The sequence below is a fragment of the Nanorana parkeri genome, unplaced genomic scaffold, assembly GCF_000935625.1.
Source record: "Nanorana parkeri isolate BGI_ZX_2015 unplaced genomic scaffold, ASM93562v1 scaffold1684, whole genome shotgun sequence".
NCBI classification, from domain to species: domain Eukaryota; kingdom Metazoa; phylum Chordata; class Amphibia; order Anura; family Dicroglossidae; genus Nanorana; species Nanorana parkeri.
Genome location: NW_017307952.1, coordinates 34,868 through 52,914, shown reverse-complemented (window position 1 = coordinate 52,914; position 18,047 = coordinate 34,868). Strand labels below are relative to the sequence as shown.

Sequence of the window (18,047 nt, the reverse complement as noted above, 5' to 3'; positions counted from 1 at the left end):
GAAAGTAGAATTATATGTAGTAAACATTGTTTTTAAGTTAATCGTAGTGAATATGTAGCCACTGGCATATTCTTTATAAAAATTAAGTGCAATTGTAGTCATTAAGATTAAAGTGTGTGCGTTGGTGCTGGTCTGAGGTCTGCTGTGCGTTGTTGCTGGTCTGAGGACTGCCTGCGTTTGTGTTGGTATGAGGTCTGCTGTGCGTTGGTGCTGGTCTGAATTCTGCCATTTATTGGTGCTGATCTGAGCTCTGCAGGGAATTGGTGCTGGTCTTAGCTCTGCTGTGCGTTGGTGCTGGTCTGAACTCTGCCGTGCGCTGATGCCGGTCTGAGGTCTGCCGTGCGCTGGTGCCGGTCTGAGGTCTGCCGTGCGTTGGTGCTGATCTGAGGTGTGCAGGGCATTGGTGCTGGTCTGAGTTTTGCTATGTATTGGTGCTGGTTTAAGGTCTGCAGGGCATTGGTGGTGGTCTGAGGTCTGTCACTTTCTCTCCTCCCCGCTGGGACACAGAGCAGCACCCGGCGGGGGTGGGATGCGCCGATGTATCGGCAGCAAAATGGCACTTTCTGCATTTAGCCAAAACTGCCATTGTCGGCCGATATGTTTCGGCGGCCGATATATCGGTGCATCCCTATTATTAATCATACATTGTTTGGGGCTGATGCAAGCTAAAGTGTGTGTGTTGTTGCTGGTCTGAGGTCTGCCTGCGTTGGTGCTGTTCTGAGGTCTGCTGTGCGTTGGTGCTGGTCTGAGGTCTGCTGTGCGTTGGTGCAGGTCTGAGGTCTGCAGGGCATCATGTAAAAAAACTGTTTTTTTTATGAAAGTGCAGTGTTTAGGGCTGGTCTGGAGTTTTAAGGTAATACTGAAACATGGATCACACTAAAACGCAAGTCCAGTTTCCTTTTTTAGTACATGTAAATATATTTTGTGTGTGCAATAGTTATTACATTTTTTCACTCACAGTTGTGCTGCTAATGGCAAGTTAAACACATTCAAATAACTAGTGAGTTTAACTTATTATTAGCAGTCTATGAGTGCAAAAACTGAAATTTACTAATACTATGGTGCACTATTGTTCAATGGCACTCGGTTGTTTGATGGTTGCAAAAATGGCACTCGGTGTGTAAAAGGTTGCTGACCCCTGAGATAGAGCATAAAAAACAGAGGTGTATTGGAAATAATCTAGATGCAGATCATCACAATACCAACGCTTCAAATGAAATAATCACAGCAGTGATTGGAGTAGTAAGGTGGGACTGCATAAAGTCACCTAAACACACAGTGACTTGTGTGAGCATATTTAGTTAAATGTGTCATTTGGAAGATCATCAGAGCATATAAAAGCTTGGCATTCTTGCACGCCAGTGGATATTGTGTGTGTATAGCACTTAAACACAAAAACACAAAAGTTCTAATGGGCACCTACTGACCTTTTGTTGAAAGTTTTAGTTAGGAGGGATACCTATAAAGAAAAGAATATCTAAGAATATCTAGGAATATCCAGGAAGAATGACAGAACCTATGGAAAATCTATAGTAAAAAAAAGAGGAACAAAAATCAGAGATGATATAATCAAGAAGCTATGTGAACCGCATATTATGAAATATAAGGAAACATTGAGGATGTTCCCTCACTGAGAACAAAGTGATAGTAAAGTTGAGGAAAATAAAAAAAGTATTGGAGAGAAAGGAGAGATTTGAAATAAGTTCTAGAATGAAAACAAGAAATATGGTATTCCTTCCCAAAAATAGTAAGAATAATGAAAATCTAGATGAAATATCAGACAATCTAGTAAATAGGATGATTTTATTGAAATAACAAATAAGTTAGGTTTTAAGTAACTCTGATGGGGTAGTGTGTATCAAAATTAATTATGCTGGATATAAAGTAAGAGAACCCTAACAGAGAAAAGACTGTATATTAAAAAAAACAACTATGCTGTTATCCAAATTTAACAAGCCCCCACAGGAATTTTTTGAGGATTGCCACAGCACAAGTGTAATCAGAACTGTTACTTTAGAAACATTTCAGGCTAGTTTAAGTTCACTTTAAGGCCAAACTGTCTCAAGTGCTGAAAAACTGAAGTATAAGAGGCAGAAAGCAGTACCGTGCAACTGCTCCAGTTTTGATAAATTCCCCTCAATCTACTTGAACAAAGAACTTGCTATGACAGTTAAATACAAAGCCAAAAGATGATCAGCAACGGAACCCAAAACATTGACCGCAAAATAAGTGTAAACATGAATCCAACATGAAGTGCAGTCAGTCATGGTGGTAAAGACAATCAGGTGTGGGGATATTTGAACTACTCTGCAGATGGTGAATTACTGGATCTAATATACACTGCGTGCACAATTATTGGGCAAGTTGTATTTTTGAGGATTAATTTCATTATTGAACTACAGTGCTCTTGTATCACTCCAAAATGAATAAACTTCAAACCTGAATATTTAAGTAAAAGTGAGGTTTTGGCAGAGAATATCTGTGTGCGCACAATTTTTGGGCAACTTTTATTGTGCAGAATTATTATGCAACTAAATGGAAAACGAAAATGTTCCCATCTCACTTGTTTATTTTCCTCTGTTAACGTGAGAATAGATAACTCTAAATTTACAAACAAACATTTGACATTTTCAAAAACGAAATGTGACCAATATAGCCCCCCTTCCTTTTCAGTCACAGTCATAAGCCTTCCATCCATGGAGTCTGTCAGTTTCTTCATCTGACAATCAACTTTTTGTGCAGCAGCAACCACAACCTCCCAGACACTGTTCAGAGAGGTTACCGTTTTCCTTCACTGTATATCTCCCGTTTAAGAAGGGCCTACAAGTTCTCACTAGGGTTTGGGTCAGGTGAGGAAGGGGGCAATGTCATTATGGTTTCATCTTTAAGGCCTTTACTGTCTAGCCACGCAGTGGAGTACTTTGATGCATGCGATGGAGCATTGTCCTGAATAAATATTGTGGTCTTCTTGAAAGATGCAGACTTTTTCTTGTACCACTGCTTGAAGAAAGTGTCTAAAAACTGGCAATAGGTTTGGTAGTTGATTTCAAGTCCATCTTCAACCCGAAAAGGTCCAACTAGCTCATCTTTATTACTACCAGCACCCCCACCTCCACCTTGCTGACATCCGAGTCGAAGTGGAGCTCTGTGCCCGTTACGGATCCAGCCACTGGCCCACCCATCTGGTCTGTCAAGAGTCGCTCTCATTTCATCAGTCCATAAAACCTTTGAAAAATCTGTCTTCAGATATTTCTTGTCCCAGTCTTGACGTTTCAACTTATGTGTCTTGTTCAGTGGTGATCGGGTTTCAGCCTTCCTTACCTTGGCTATGTCACTGAGCACTGAACACCTTGTACTTCTGGGCACTCCAGGTAGGTTGCAGTTCCGGAATATGACAGCACTGGAGGATGATGGGTTCCTGGTAGCTTCACGTTTGATTCTTCTCAAATCTTTGGCAGTTAATTTGAGTCTTTCTTTCGCAACACGTTTCTTGCGACCCTGTTGACTATTTGCAACAAAGTTTGAGGGTTCTGTGATCACACCCCAATATCTGAGCAAATTCAAGAGTGCTGCATCCCTCTTAATAGACTTTTTAAAATTTTTGACTTTTCAGGTCAGTTAAATCTTTTTTTTTGGCCCATTTTGCCTGAGGAAAAGAAGCTAATATGCACACCTTGATATTGGGTGTTGATCTCCTTAGGCCACACCCTCCCTCATTACACAAATACACATCACCTGATATGTTTAAATCCAATAAGCCATCAAGTTCATACAGCTTGGAGTTAGGACAATATGCATATAAATGGTGATTTGGTCAAAATACCCACTTGCTTAATAATTGTGCACGCAATGTATTCATCAAAAGAGAACATTCTGCATTTTCCGCAGATAGGGCAACCTATAATGAAATTGCAAAGAGTAGGATTCATTTTGCAGCAGTAAAATATTAAACATGTACTGAATCTGTGCCAGGCATTTTTAAAAATAGGACAAACTTCAATGCCACAATGTCTGGCAATATTAAAACATTTCGCTGCCAAGCCCTGTGGTCCACTTTTAACCTCAGCTGGCCAAACCATTTTACAATTTTTCACCTTTTTCTTAAATTTTTAACTGCTGCTTTTAGAGCTTGTAAAAGACCCTCCAAACCATACATTTCCTGAAAGCACAGAACCGGTAGAATAAAAAGACGGTGCTACTAATTTTGTAGGTCCTTAGATTATTGCACAAATGTTTATCAAATCAATATTAAACTAATAAAAATACATAATTGATAAAAGCACACTAAATAAGTATCAGCTCACACAAGGAAACATAATTTACAAGATTCTGACTCAATCTAAAAGACAAACTGTATGGAGTTAATATTGGTACATTTTAAAATTACACCTTTTTGCAAAACGGTAAAAAAAAAAAACAAAGGAACGCAAAATTGTAAATAAGCAACTTATGTTAAAAATCTGTGTTGTGCTAACACCTGATCTGCAGTGGTGTTTGTGCACTGTGTTGGGTGTTGTGATAAAATGATGCAGGCGTACTTTTGATCGCAACACAGCACATCACAACACAAACGCACGGCAATGCATCACTACGCTTTACCATGCACTGCCACAGAAGTAATGCTATTTAAAAAATAATCAAGCACTACAGTGTGCTCCGACAACGCACTGCAGCACATTTGCATAATATGGTGCACACTGTTGCACATATATATTATCTGTGTGGGGGTGTTGTGGGCTTTGGGAAAATGTCTAATACAGACCCCTGGCATTTCCCTTTTGAAATATTAGAAATTGAGGACACAGAGTCCTTAACCCCTTAAAGTGACAGGATGTACACTGTACGTCTCCCGTCACGAAGGGGTTAATCTCTTTCTGCAGCTGTTCTGAATGAAAAGAAAGCACTCAGTACAGAGGCTTTCTACTCATTCCTAAACTGAGGCATAGCACTCTCCCCTGTTATGAATAGATAGAAGCCTATGTACTGAGTGCTCTGTCCATTCAGAAACTCATGGATGAACAGGAAGTGATGAAGAGCACTTCCTGTTCATTCAAAACTCGGGGCACATACCATGTCCCCAGTCATTTACCAGCACTGAAGTGATCAGCAGTGTTCTGCACAGGGAAGGATCAGTAAATATTACACATATTTACCAATCCTCTTCTTGGCATCCTAAACCACTCGGCCACGCACAGACCCGCTCTACATCCTGAAACTTGACAGTGTCTCTACTGCCACCTGCAGCGGTCTGTTTCTCCTCGGATCCCCGCTGCCTCTGCCTACACAGGTGGGGGAGAGCAGCAGGGATCCGAGAGGACACAGTTTGGAGCATGGAGCGGCTCTGGGTAGGAATGAGAATGCAGGAGAAGCTGTCAGACTGCAGCTGGCGGCGGGAGTGTTTGGTGGTGAATTTTAATAAATAGTTATCAGCGGCTGGCCAGCTGCTGATGACAGCTATTCATTTACAGGGGACCATCAGGAGAACCCTTCTGATATAAATTGATGGTTGCTAAAGCGACTATGAGCTTATAGCAGAAGGGTGAGAGCCACACGCTGTAAGGTATACCAATGTGGCCAGCTGGAAACAGTTGTGTTCCGCCATATGCCTTACGGCCGTGGCAGGAAAAGGTTTAAAAGAGAAAATTGTATAGTATAACTGGACGCTCTAAGATACTGCAGAACTGACCCTGACTGCAAGTTTTATCAAGCTAAATGCTGCAAGTTGAATCTCATTTAAACTTGTTATTGGTGGATTCAGACCTTTTGACCCCAATGTATCAAGAGATCCTAAGGTAACAAAGTGCTTAAAATCAATTCCTGATTGCCAGTGAAGCCCCTTGCATTCCCAGGTCAGGCTGTACACAGGGTCTAGACTTCGCCCCAAGTTGAAATTTAGGTGTAACTACATCTTTTATGGTGTAGCTATACTTATATTCCAGTCTCTCCTCTGTCCCCGATCCGGTGAGATATCCCCAACTACACTGCCTAAACCCTTGTCAAAGTCTTCCTGAGTGGGCCCACACATGCACTCCCATTTAATCTTATTAAAAGCAAGTACGGAGCACAATCTTGTACTCCAGAGATCTCCATAGGAATGAATAATTATTCTAAGTGCATGCATCAAACTTGTCCAGAAGATGTTGCTGACTAGATTGCACAACATGTTGCTGAATTATGGCTAGGTTAATATAAGACAGGGAAGGTGGGCTGGGGGTGCAACAAAACTTTAAGCCTATTCTTTATTAGTGCAATGCTACACCTCCTGTCATTCAACTCTCAAATGCCAAAGCCTCAGTGGGCTTTGACTGTTCTGGCATTTGACAGTCAAATCACAGGGAGGTGGATTAACACCAGGAGGGGGCACAATTTGTATATGATTTTAGAAGGAAGTTAAGACTTTTGGATAGCTTGGGCCAGGGATCCGTGATACTTGCAGGCGCTACAATTTGCCTGCGTTTCGGCAGTGTTATCATTGGCAGTTTCTAGATGAGGTGAAGTTGAACAACTAACCGGTACCTTCTGATGTTTCTGGCACAGGCTCATCGTTGGAAGGATTGGTACTATCACCACCACCAGAATCTTCTTCCTCTTCATCAGAGTCTCGACTGTCTTCGCTATCTGTGCTCCCACAGCTCCTAAAACAGAATATTGCATTTTCGTTTCAATAAAGTGGCAAGAGACAGTATAACAAATTTGAAATGACCTATTTAATAGAACATTCTCATACTGGCTTTAAATAGTTTTACAGGAATAAAGACCGTTTCACAATACAACGAAAGTGAGAAGTTCCATTTTTTTTTAATATGACAACAGCAGCTACTGCCTACTTTACAGTGCCCAGACACTGGAGGAAGGATCAATCCAGTCAGCACACATCACATCCAACACGTTTACCAGGAGGAACTATGCAGTACTTTTCCTTTTACTCCATGGGAATGGCTGTTATTTCTACAAGTAAACAGCTACATAGCCAACCTATGGATGTGGGCAGCAGGTGCTGTGCATATTGTACCCATCCACAGAATGAAGCATAACAATCTGCCTTTCTTTTTGTTCTGAAAACTCTGATAGGCGGTTATGCGACCAAGAGCGGGTTCTTCATAGGGAAAAAACAGTGGCGCCCCGTTATATAAACAGGAAAAGATCAGAAGGAATAGCAATAAGGGACCTGTTTGGGGGACAAATTACATACCAAAATAACTGACATTTTTTCAAAACATGAAGGCAAGAACTTTAATAAAATAATAAACAGTATTAAAATCATCCTGACTGGAGGTGAGTTAAATTTAGGTAAAGAAGTATGTTATTTAGCTGATATTATATATGGATAGAGGTATCACAAGAGTGCACAAGAGTATCAGAGTACAAACATGCATAGAGCCAAACTTTAAAGGCTGCTGAATCATATCCATGAAAACAAAAAAGCACTAGCCCACAGGTAGCTTGCAATAGCAAAAACCACAGACAGGATGTTGTGGTAAAAGGTTTGTTAGGGGTAATGTGGGGTACGAAAGCCCAAAAAAAATTTGGGGTTACATCAAAAGCGCATTTTGCAATGTTCACCCATGTTTAACATCAGCCATCATCCTTTTCTAGAAAAGCAAGTTACCTGAAGAAATCTGATTTTAAATAAAAAAATTAAATTTTTAGCTAGAAAATTATGTAAAGCCTTAAAGTGACATTAAACCCTCAGATTGTTAAACAAAAAATAGTGTAATGTGCACCTTACTTTAATCCATGGTTGTTTCCCTTCTCTTTGCTGCTCTTCCTTTTAAATCTGTATCTGTTCTCATGCTGGGCAGAACTTCTGTTTTGCAGCAGACTGCCTTGTCTCGGGAATGGATACATGGACTCAGCTGCAAAAGGGAAGTTCTCCCCCAGCATGAGAAGAGATAAGGATTTAAAAGGAAGAGCAGCAAAGAGAAGGGAAACAACCATGGATTACAGTAAGGCACACATTACAGTATTGGTTTATGTTAAAAAATCTGAGGGTTTAATGTCACTTTAATTACAAATGGTGCATTTCTAGTGCTGGATCTGGAGAGGTGGAATGTGTTGACAAAGTGGAAGCTGTATAAAAAGTGATCATATTCTTTAAACAGAATGCCAACATCTATGCACTACTTTAGGAAAAAAAGATTTTTGTACTCAATGTTGAATTCTTTTAATTGACACAATTGAGGAAAATGGTTAATCTTTCATCTTTGGGTTACACTGCCGCATACAAGAGGATTGGACACTGGCAAACAAAAAAAACAAACTATAGGACAAGCCTAGAATCACCCCCACAATACAGTCAGCATGCACCAGTTTTCTAGCAAGGCATTACCAAGAGTATGTTCAGAGGAGTGGGATCTGTGTCCCTCAATGCACTCCAAAAAAAGGATTTCATGGCGAGTCCAAAAAAAACTTTTTTTTTCCTGTCCATTGAAGGGCACAGGAAGTAATTCACCTTCAGGATTTCCAACATCAATCCAACTGAAGAGTAGGCAAAAAACAGCATACAAATGCTAAGAGGACCAAGAAAAACAACAAAGAACTGGAGACTGCCTGCAGCTTAAACAGCTGCTCAAGTGACCTCATGCCTGAAGCAGGAATCAGATGGGACGACAACATCCACCATTTAGAAAAGGTTTGAACAGAACACCAATGACAGCTCGCAAATATGGGAAAAAGCTGCTTGATGCCAAAAAGCCCAAAGAAGCACTCGCAGATCTATTAGACTTGGTGGCACACCTTGGTGGCATAGTTTTTGCCACTTGTACGTGCATACAAGTGGCAAAAAAACATGGTGGGCAATGGACGAGCACGCGTACAAACGTGCAAAAACGCGCACGAAAATATGCAACATGCTGCTGCACTTTTTCGGTCGTTTCCATTGAAGTCTATGGGTCAAAAATGCACTGTAAACTACCAAAAGAAGCTCATGTACCTTTTCGTGTGTTTGGCGTTTTGCTGCTCATTGTAAACAGGGGCCGTTGAAAATCCTGGGATACGGGTGTTTAACCATTTTTCTGCAATTTCGCGGGTGCGCGCAATTTTAAAGGTTGACATGTTTGGTGTCTATTTATCCGACGTGACCCTGACTTTTATATTTTACCAAAAAACTGGGTAATAATAAATGTTTCCTAACATAATGTAAAAAAAATTTCTTTAATTTTTCCTAATTATAGTTATGACGGAATAAACTTCAGTCAAAGTACTGCAGCGCTGAATACTGAAAAATGGCCTGGCCAGGAAGGGGGTCTAAACACCTGGTCTTGAAGTGGTTAAAAGCACTTTTCCAACTGCCCAAAAATGCCTAGGTCAGGAATAGCCAAAGTCCCACCCTCCAGCTGTGGTGAAACTACAAATCCCATGATCCATCTTTCTCCAGAAGTCATGTCTGTGGCTGTAAGAATCTTGCAATGCCTCATGAGATTTGTAGTTCCACCACAGCTGGAGGGCCGGAGTTTGGCTACCCCTGGCGTAGGTGTTAGATTGCACCTTGAAAACAAGCTTGAATTATAGACTCAGAAAAAGTCTATTTAACTCTTGGTGCTAATGATTACCATCACACAATCCTCCAGTAGTAGTGTTTCTTGTAAATATCCACAGCTTTTGGCGAGGATGCTCGTCAAAGAGACTCTGGGGTTCTCTTCAGATACATAGAAGATAAAAGCAACAAAGCGCCACCTCCTTGCGTGAAATGTTTTTTTTAATTTGAATTAAAACGGTTATAAATACCCACAATTATAAAATTTCAGTCACGCTTGTCAATAAGAGACCACAAGATCAGTGTTTAAGAAATGCTCCGCTTTGAAATGCGTAAATCCAGTCTAAAGGCAGCCGGTGGCACGATGGTATGGTAATGTGACCGGAGGCAGCTTTTTATACGCAGTCGGAGAGGAACATTCCTTAGATACTGGTCTTGTGGTCTCATATTGACAAACGTGACTGAAATTTTATAATTGCGACTATTCATAACCATTTTTATTATTCAAATTAAAAAAAGATTTGTTCCTTGCAGGATAAAGCCTCCAGTTAAGACACTTCCTCGCAGAAGTGATGGCTACATAGAACAACATCTAGTGAGTGAGAGAGGGCAATGTTACAGGGAATGAAGAGTGGGAGCTAAATGGAAGATTCCTTGTACAAAGGTCCTAATCAAGAAGTGAGGCTAGTGGTCTCTGAAACATGACTTAACAGTGCTGAGAGTTAAAAGCTGATCCAGAACAAGCTGCAGGAAGAAGATGCAGAAACTCTTAGGATGAAAGCAACAGGACACCAGGTGAAACATGCTTTGCATGCCTTCAGGATGTCCCTGCCGCTCAGAACATGGGCTTTATCAGCTGTACCATCGAAACCAGTGACCTTGAAGCAGGATATTAAGAAGGCCCTTCAGGCAGAAAATTTGGATGATCTAAAAGACCATGGAGCATCCTGCAAGAGTCGTGCTTGTCCGAAGCAGGGCTAAATATAGGAAGAAAAAAAAGCTACCCGCCCTGAACTACATGTCCTGGGTGTCAGGTGATAGGAATTCCCCTGTCTAAGGTTCAGGGTACAAAGCAAGGTCATGAAACCTAGACAGCTAGCAGTAGGTGAGGGTTGGATGGCTGGAAGCATAAAAGTGTGGAGCATGCTAGACACTCTACCCTGTGGATCAGGTCAGCGCGTAGTGGAAAATGGGATTTTTAAAAGGTGCCAAGTGACCTATGTACTTGAGTTCGCTCCCATGCTCGGCCTGACTGGTTTACTTGCAATGAGAGTCTTCAGAGACAGGGGAAGTAGTGAGGCAATGCCAGTGGCTCTGGACCTGGAAAGCGTTCAGCCACTAAACCTTTTGCCAGAACGGATGCAGAACTCATGAAAGGTAGTCCGAGGATGGCAGTAATCTAAGAGGCTCATTTTAGCAGCAGCAAAATAGAGGAAGTATTGATTGTAGAAGAAAAGATTTTGAAAATAAAAAAAAGGCACTAGCAACTGTAGGCTAGTTTTCCACACAGCAGATCTGAACAGAAGGTGCCCATCCTTCTAGCAAAAATTGAGACATACTAGCAGTAAGAGCGGCTATCTTAGGCTGGCATACAGAATTTGGTTTGCCAGTGTCCAATCCTCCTATAGAAGGCAGTATAACTTGAAGCTGAAAGACTTCCTGTGTCCTTAAATGGACAAGAAAGGATTTTATATTTTCCCAGTATAATGGATACATACATTGTGATTTTTTTGTATTCTGGGTTGCTTGCTATTCCAGAAGAGGTGCAATATAGATTTCTGGGCTTTGACCTGTCTATTATTGGATAGGTCTAGCATAAACTTGAAGGGGTAAAGTATTTTGAGCAATGTATTTTTATGCTGATGATTAGGTCTATCCAACAGATCTTCATTTTATGCCAGTATTGTATAGTTTTCAGTAAATCATAATTTGGGGTAGCGGAAACAAAGGCAAAATCTGAATCCCTGTATAAAGATTCTGTGTGGAGACAAAAATGTATATCAAAGCCTGCAATATCCTGTTGGAGGGGACAACTGCTGGTTACCTAATACAGACTGGCAAATAAAACACAAAATGTTTTAGGAAAATGTAGATGTTGATATTGAGTAATTTCCCTTTAGACGGAATGAGATATATGAGAAGTCTGTGGGTGATTTAAAAGACCGGCTTCTTACTGACACATATTTTGCCGTTTGAATAATGGATCTTCTATAGCACTTGGGAAACGTTTCAAGAAAATGACATCACCCTGCAGCCCTGAGACAATTAGCTTTGCAAGACCCTAGGAGTACCCCAGCATAGAGAGCATCACATGATGGCTGCCACACACACTTTTTCACTTTGTAAATCTTAGGCAGCCCACCTTGTTCCAGTACTTTGCATGGTGCCAGAAGAGAACCGAATTTCCTTCTCTTGCCAAATATCCTCTCCATCTGAACCGTCATCTTCATCATCATCAAACTGCTGAATGCGCTCTTTATAGCAGATCTCAAAAAGATTGGAATTAGGCTGTAGAAGACAAAGGAAAATTGTAAACAAAAGTGGTGGGTCAAGTACATTACAAATAGGGTTGCACAGATACCAAGTACAGTACTCAGTACATGTACCGATACTTTTGAGCTCCAAGACTACACTAGAGAAAAATTCAAAAATTAGAAGGCAGCTGTCATTTGTAAGGAGCACACGGAGCTCCTGGGATTTGTACATCTCCGTTTTAATGTACGATTTTGTTTTTATAGATATAAATAAAGGGATGCACAGATACCAGTTTTGCGAGTATGAGTACTGGTACTTGCCTACATTTTTGTTTATTGTCATGCGACAGTTTTTCTAAAACAATACAGAGTAATGATTTCAGGACAGTGGTGGAGCGCCAGAGCCCGGTCCTAGCTGCAACCGCTGCAACCCTGGTAGTTCTCATGAAAATTCCAAGTATCTGCACTGGTACTCGAAAAAGTATCTGTGCATCCCTAATTACAAACTTTTTGTTCTGCAGTGCTACCCTTAAATATCTAAAGAAAAGTGCTAACTTCCTAATAGTGAAAATAGTTTGCTTTGTATTATACATCAATATTCTTCATAATGCATATAAAATCAACACATTAGGCCTCTATACAACACACGTTCCAACAACATAAAACGCGTCAATACAAAATGAATAGCTCCAGAGAGAGACTTAAGAACTATGGGGTAACCTTTTTATCCCATAGTTCTCTTTAGTATAAACTCAGTATATAGCAGGTTATTGCCCGCTATGTGCTGAGAGCGCTGTAGCCGGGACGGGTGGCTGATTGACAGCGGGCTCTGCCTATCTAGAGGCAGCTATGCCCGTCCCCTACCCCATCCATCCTGGAGGATCGGAGAGGGGGGATTCGCTCACTTTCCAATCAATAGAGCCGACCTGTGACAGTTTCAATGTCACACGTCGGCTCTAACTAGGGGGATGAGTGTAAATCACTCACCCCATAGTTGTTTAAACTCCTATCTTTGCATTCATTGGAGGGCAAAGAACACACAGAGTCCAAAAGCAGTGCCAAAAAGGGTGCAGTGCAAGGACATCCTACATGGCAAGGAAAGAATTCCAAGCAGCTCAAGAAGCTAGTGGGTAATTACCTAGAAACCTAACTAAACTGTTTCAACATCTCAAGTAAAAACAGGTTTTTGTATTTCTTTGCATATTGCCCATTCCCCTCCTTAATGCACCTTTCCGTTGTTTTAAGGGGCATTAAAAGACAAAACTTTTTTTTTTTTAGTATTGGACAGATTGTTAAGGGGTTAGAACCTGTCAGGATTCTACTGCTGTCTGTACCCATCCTTGGTAGAGATACTCGATTATTCTTGTGAACATGGTGGTCACTGGAGCTGAAAGTGAAAGCAAAACCTAAATTCCGAGTAGTTGCCAGAACAGGAATTCTGATGGTAAGCCATAGTTGAAAGGTACACTCTGTCCGGCTCTGAGATATTGGTGGTTTGGGCTGTAAAAGGGACTAAAGCACAATGTCTATATTTAGATGAAAAGATTACACAAAACTGTCAGATTTTAAAGCAAAAGGAATTAGGCCTTGCAGAGCAAGCCCACCAGTAACAAAACCCTCCTTGCAGAAGTGATGGCTATGAGGAACGTCACCTTCTAAATAATGGTTGGTAATAGAATTTCACTGACCCGATTCAAAGAAAGGCTTCGAAAGGACTGAAAGTTCGAATTCCATGGGTGGAGAGGAGATCTCACAGAAGGAGCAAATTGAGAACTAGGACAAAGGTATAAGCCAATGAGTGATTAGTAGGATAGTGGAAATTAGCGCCTCAGAGATATCAGTCACTCAGCACCTGGACCGCAACAGCTATGCCATTAAAGTGATTATACACAGGACGTGGGATCAGACTTTGCAAATGAAATGCCAAAGGGACTTAAATGCTTATCCATCCCTGACTGGAGAAGCAATGACATGACCAAAAAAGGTATTAGGTTGAACCCATGGGCCCACACCACTAAAACTAAGTCAGCCAGGTTCAGTGCGCTAAACCCTACAATAGAATGGCATACCTCAGAGAGACCTCTTTCAGCAACTTGACTAACAGTGATGCCATTAAAGCCAGTGACACACAGGACGTGGGATCAGATCTTGCAATAGAAGGTCTAGACAGTGTGGCATTTGTGTCTAGACCAATCAGATCCACGTTTTAGGCCCTTCTTGGTCAATATGTAGCTAATAAAATTACTGGGATCCATTCCAGCTCAATCATTCGTGAAAGGTTCAAAGCAGGAAAAGCATACAGAGTACACTTGCTACATAAGGCAGCTGATTCCTTGATCCTGTGGTGAACTTATCTATTATTATACAGGATTTATTTAGCGCCAATAGTTTGCACAGCGCTTTACAATAAAAGGAAGACATTACAGTCGCAATACAATTTAAGACAAGATGGTAAGGAGGGCCCTGCCCCTGAGGGCTCACAATCTAAAACTACCTCGTAGTTAAAGTGATATTAAAGTGACATTAAAGCCTCAATAGTTTTTGTTTTCTTTTCCTTTACGTGGACCCTCCTTTGCTGGAGGCTGTTGCTGGTTTTCTTTAAACTGTTTAATTCCTTGTTTTCTATTCGCCCCCCGCACAGGTGCCACCATCGTTCTAATGGAGGCACCTGGGCACACAGTGGCTGTGCGCGTCCATAGACACACACACAGCCCTGTGGCAGGACACGCACCTTCCCTCTTTGATTGATAGCAGAAGGAGCCTATGGCTCCTCTGCCATCAGTATACTCTCCATGCAACCCAAAAGTCCGGGGAACGGAGGATCGCTTCGGGACCGGCGGCAAGGAAGAGCATCGCTGACAGGTAAGTGTGGGGGGGACTGAGGGGAAAAAAAAGGTCCTGGGCCGTTTTTACCCTAATGCAGAGAATGCATTAAGGTAAAAAAAAAGCCCAGACCATAATACTGCTTTAAGACAGGGAGGCACCTAGAGCTATGTCCAACATTGACAATATGCCAAAACATTCTTCAGGTCAAGATGCAGGCAACTCAATCTACCTGCTAATTCTTTACTCCTAGGAAGTGAAATACCAATCGGCATAGAATCCTACTTTCTACTCACTAAAGAATCAGCTCCACTTCTCAGGCAGCAGTCAGGCTTCTGGTGCCTGTTTGATGAGTTACATATGACTCACAAATGTCCTTCAAGAAAGTTCAGCTAATACAGCAGGGAAAACCCAAATCCAACCAGTTGATTAGCAACCTGCATTCCCCGCTGACCAATAACCTTAGACCAATAGTGAGCCCAGGAGAGGCTGGCATTTGTGGTTAGGATCTTGCATTTGAGAGGCAAGAAGGACCTGCCCAATGTTGGTAATGCCAGGTCCACTAGGAGCTAGCCAAGAAGGCTAGTTTGAAGGAGTAAGCAACCTTTTGGTCGAGGATACCCATGAATTAACGCAATGCTTTTGCCCAGACACCCATATAAGAAGTCTTCACCTTGAGAGAGTGGGGAAGGTGGATGCTTATATGTTGTGTGGCATTTTGAAAAAATCTGCCTCAAAAAAAGTGAAGCAAAGAAAGTGAATCTAAAATTGGATCTTTTTGGAGGCTTAAGGTGCCCATACACCTTACGATTATCGTACGACAATCGTAACGTGTGAATAGAGTGCCCGACCAATAGTGCTGTACAATCGTACGACTTGACAGTCAAGCATGTTTGAAAACGTTGGTCGATCGTACGATGTTCGCATGGTTGGTGGCGTTTCCGTCCGTCAAAAGTCGTACGATTAACACTGCGCATACGAAAATAATTGCGATCAATTACCGCATGTCGCCCAGGTGTTTTTTTTTAACTACCGCTGATTGAACCTTTCGATAATCGGGGCAGGATGGGGCCGTCATACGAAAATCGTATGACAGTTCGATCATCGGACGAAAAGTTTTGTCCGATAATCGTAAGGTGTATGGGCACCTTTAGTCAGCGTGCTAAGGGCCTGTTCACACGACGTCCGTTTTCTGTGCTGACCTGATCCGTACGCTCCCGCACTAAAAATGCATCACAATGTATCCCTATGTGTTTTATGGGCTACAGTTCTCACGTGCGCAGTCCGTTCAGGTTACAACAGAAAAATACAGCATGTCACATTTTGTACGGTCAGGAAACTGTCCTGAAACACAACGCGTCAAAAACGCACTTCACTGCAGCTAACAGACAGCACCACTCCAGCAAAAAAAAATATATATTTTTTTTTTTTACTGGAACGCATCAAAAACGCGGCAAAACACATAGCACCGCGTCTGCAGATCCGCACCTGATCCGGACCTGAAACTCATGTGAACAGGTCCTTAGGCCTGGTTCACACCTGGACCTTTGCAGCGCGTCCCTACGCTCTGTAAAACGCTCAACATGTGAAAACCAATGATTGCCTATGGGCATGGTTCCCACCTGGGCGTTTTACAGCGCGTAGGAACGCGCTGCAATACGCCCTACGTCCAAAGAAGTACAGGAGCTTCTTTGGGGCGTATCGGCCACGCGTTTCCATTGGGATACAGCGCGGTTAAAAAAGTGCGGCACGTAACGCGCGACAAACGCGCATATTTGATACGCCTAGGTGTGAACCTAGCCTAAAGCTACAACAAACCTGTAGCCAGTTCAGGTATTTCATGTGTAATAGCTCAAGCACACCTGGTGCAACTAATGAAGCCCTCGATTAGTTGCATCAGGTGTGCTTGAGACAACACCTGTTATGCAGATGTGTGCTCTTTGTTAGGGATTCTATTCAGGGGGTTGACTAATTTCATTGTCATTAAACATTGCATTTTCAGTAAAATTTTGGGAAACCACTTGAAACATTTGTTGTGTTGACCTATTTCAATTCCTTTGTTTATTGCAAACAGTTGAAAGGTTGTAATTCTTACCAGTAAACCTGATTTGCAATGGGGGGTGGAATAATTTTGATTACAACTGTACGAAATGGGACAAATGTTCACCTGCTGCCCAATATACCCCACCTATTTCCAGGTGCCATTGTAACAAGATAATCAATGTTATTCACGTCACATCTCAATGGTCATAATGTTATGGTGGATCGGTATATATACACACACACACAAGGAAATGACCCATTTTTCATTTGCATAGTTTTCAAACTTAGTGAAGGCAGCATTACACCCCCAAAGATCTGTATATCAGATCTACAGGGATAGTCAGTAAATGGAATCACTAAAAGATGGGGAGGAGGGTGTAGATTAACATTGAATTCAGGATCCAGCTAGGGGAATTTTTTAAAATAATAAAAAATAAAAAAAAAACACCAACTTACACTCTCTTCATCTGCATTCAGGGAAAAATTGATGTTTGCCGTTTTGTCAAATGGAGCACTGAGAAAAAGAAAAAAATAATATGCCATAAAATAGATACAATTGAAAGGCACCTTTCCTAATAACCAAACTGAAAACAATATACTAAAATGAAGGCAAATGTGGGGCCCATTTAAATATGTGTGCTGGGTTAACATGGAGTGCATTAAGGCAGCCTATTGCAATCAACGGGCTGCCAACAAGCCAAAATGTCTCATAAAAACGGATGAGCCACCAAATTTGTAATGCAACACACAATAGTGCATTGTCATGCATTGTGGCACAGTGCAACACATATGCACTGCCTTGTGTAGTGGTACTATTCAAAATAAATGGCACTAAAACAACACATGTTAGCTGCACTGCCACCAGTTACCAGGTAGCACAAGTCTAAATGGGCCCTTACAGAAAACACAAACAGGGTAGAGAAGGAATTTGTGATGTTGCAGTGCAGTTCCCTCACTTCATGCAGAACTAATGACATCACCACATGTGCTCATCTAGGCTCTCCAAGCAATAATAGAAACACTTTAATGAACAGTGCTTGGCCACAGCTATAATCATGCAAACAAAAAAACTATAATTAAAGTGCGATTTCTTGATTTCTGTTACTTTCACCAACAGTTTTGGACTTCCAACAACAAAAACACCAAAAGAGAGGATTACCTGTACTGTGATGACAATGTCCACCTGCTCAATATATCACTTTTAAAACCTTGGCACACACACTCTACAGAGG

At 41.6% G+C, this 18,047-nt stretch overlaps 1 protein-coding gene across 1 annotated transcript in view; it reads right to left on the bottom strand.

Annotated features, from left to right (window-relative positions):
- Positions 1-18,047, bottom strand: part of LOC108799279 (serine/threonine-protein phosphatase 6 regulatory subunit 1-like) — a gene marked incomplete at its 5' end in the record, with an annotated part of 72,946 nt that overhangs the window by 24,274 nt on the left and 30,625 nt on the right. The window contains 3 exons of the mRNA XM_018571125.1: positions 6,517-6,635; positions 11,838-11,983; positions 17,272-17,329. Of these exons, the coding sequence (XP_018426627.1) occupies positions 6,517-6,635; positions 11,838-11,983; positions 17,272-17,329 (323 nt within the window). The remainder of the gene's footprint in view (positions 1-6,516; positions 6,636-11,837; positions 11,984-17,271; positions 17,330-18,047) is intronic.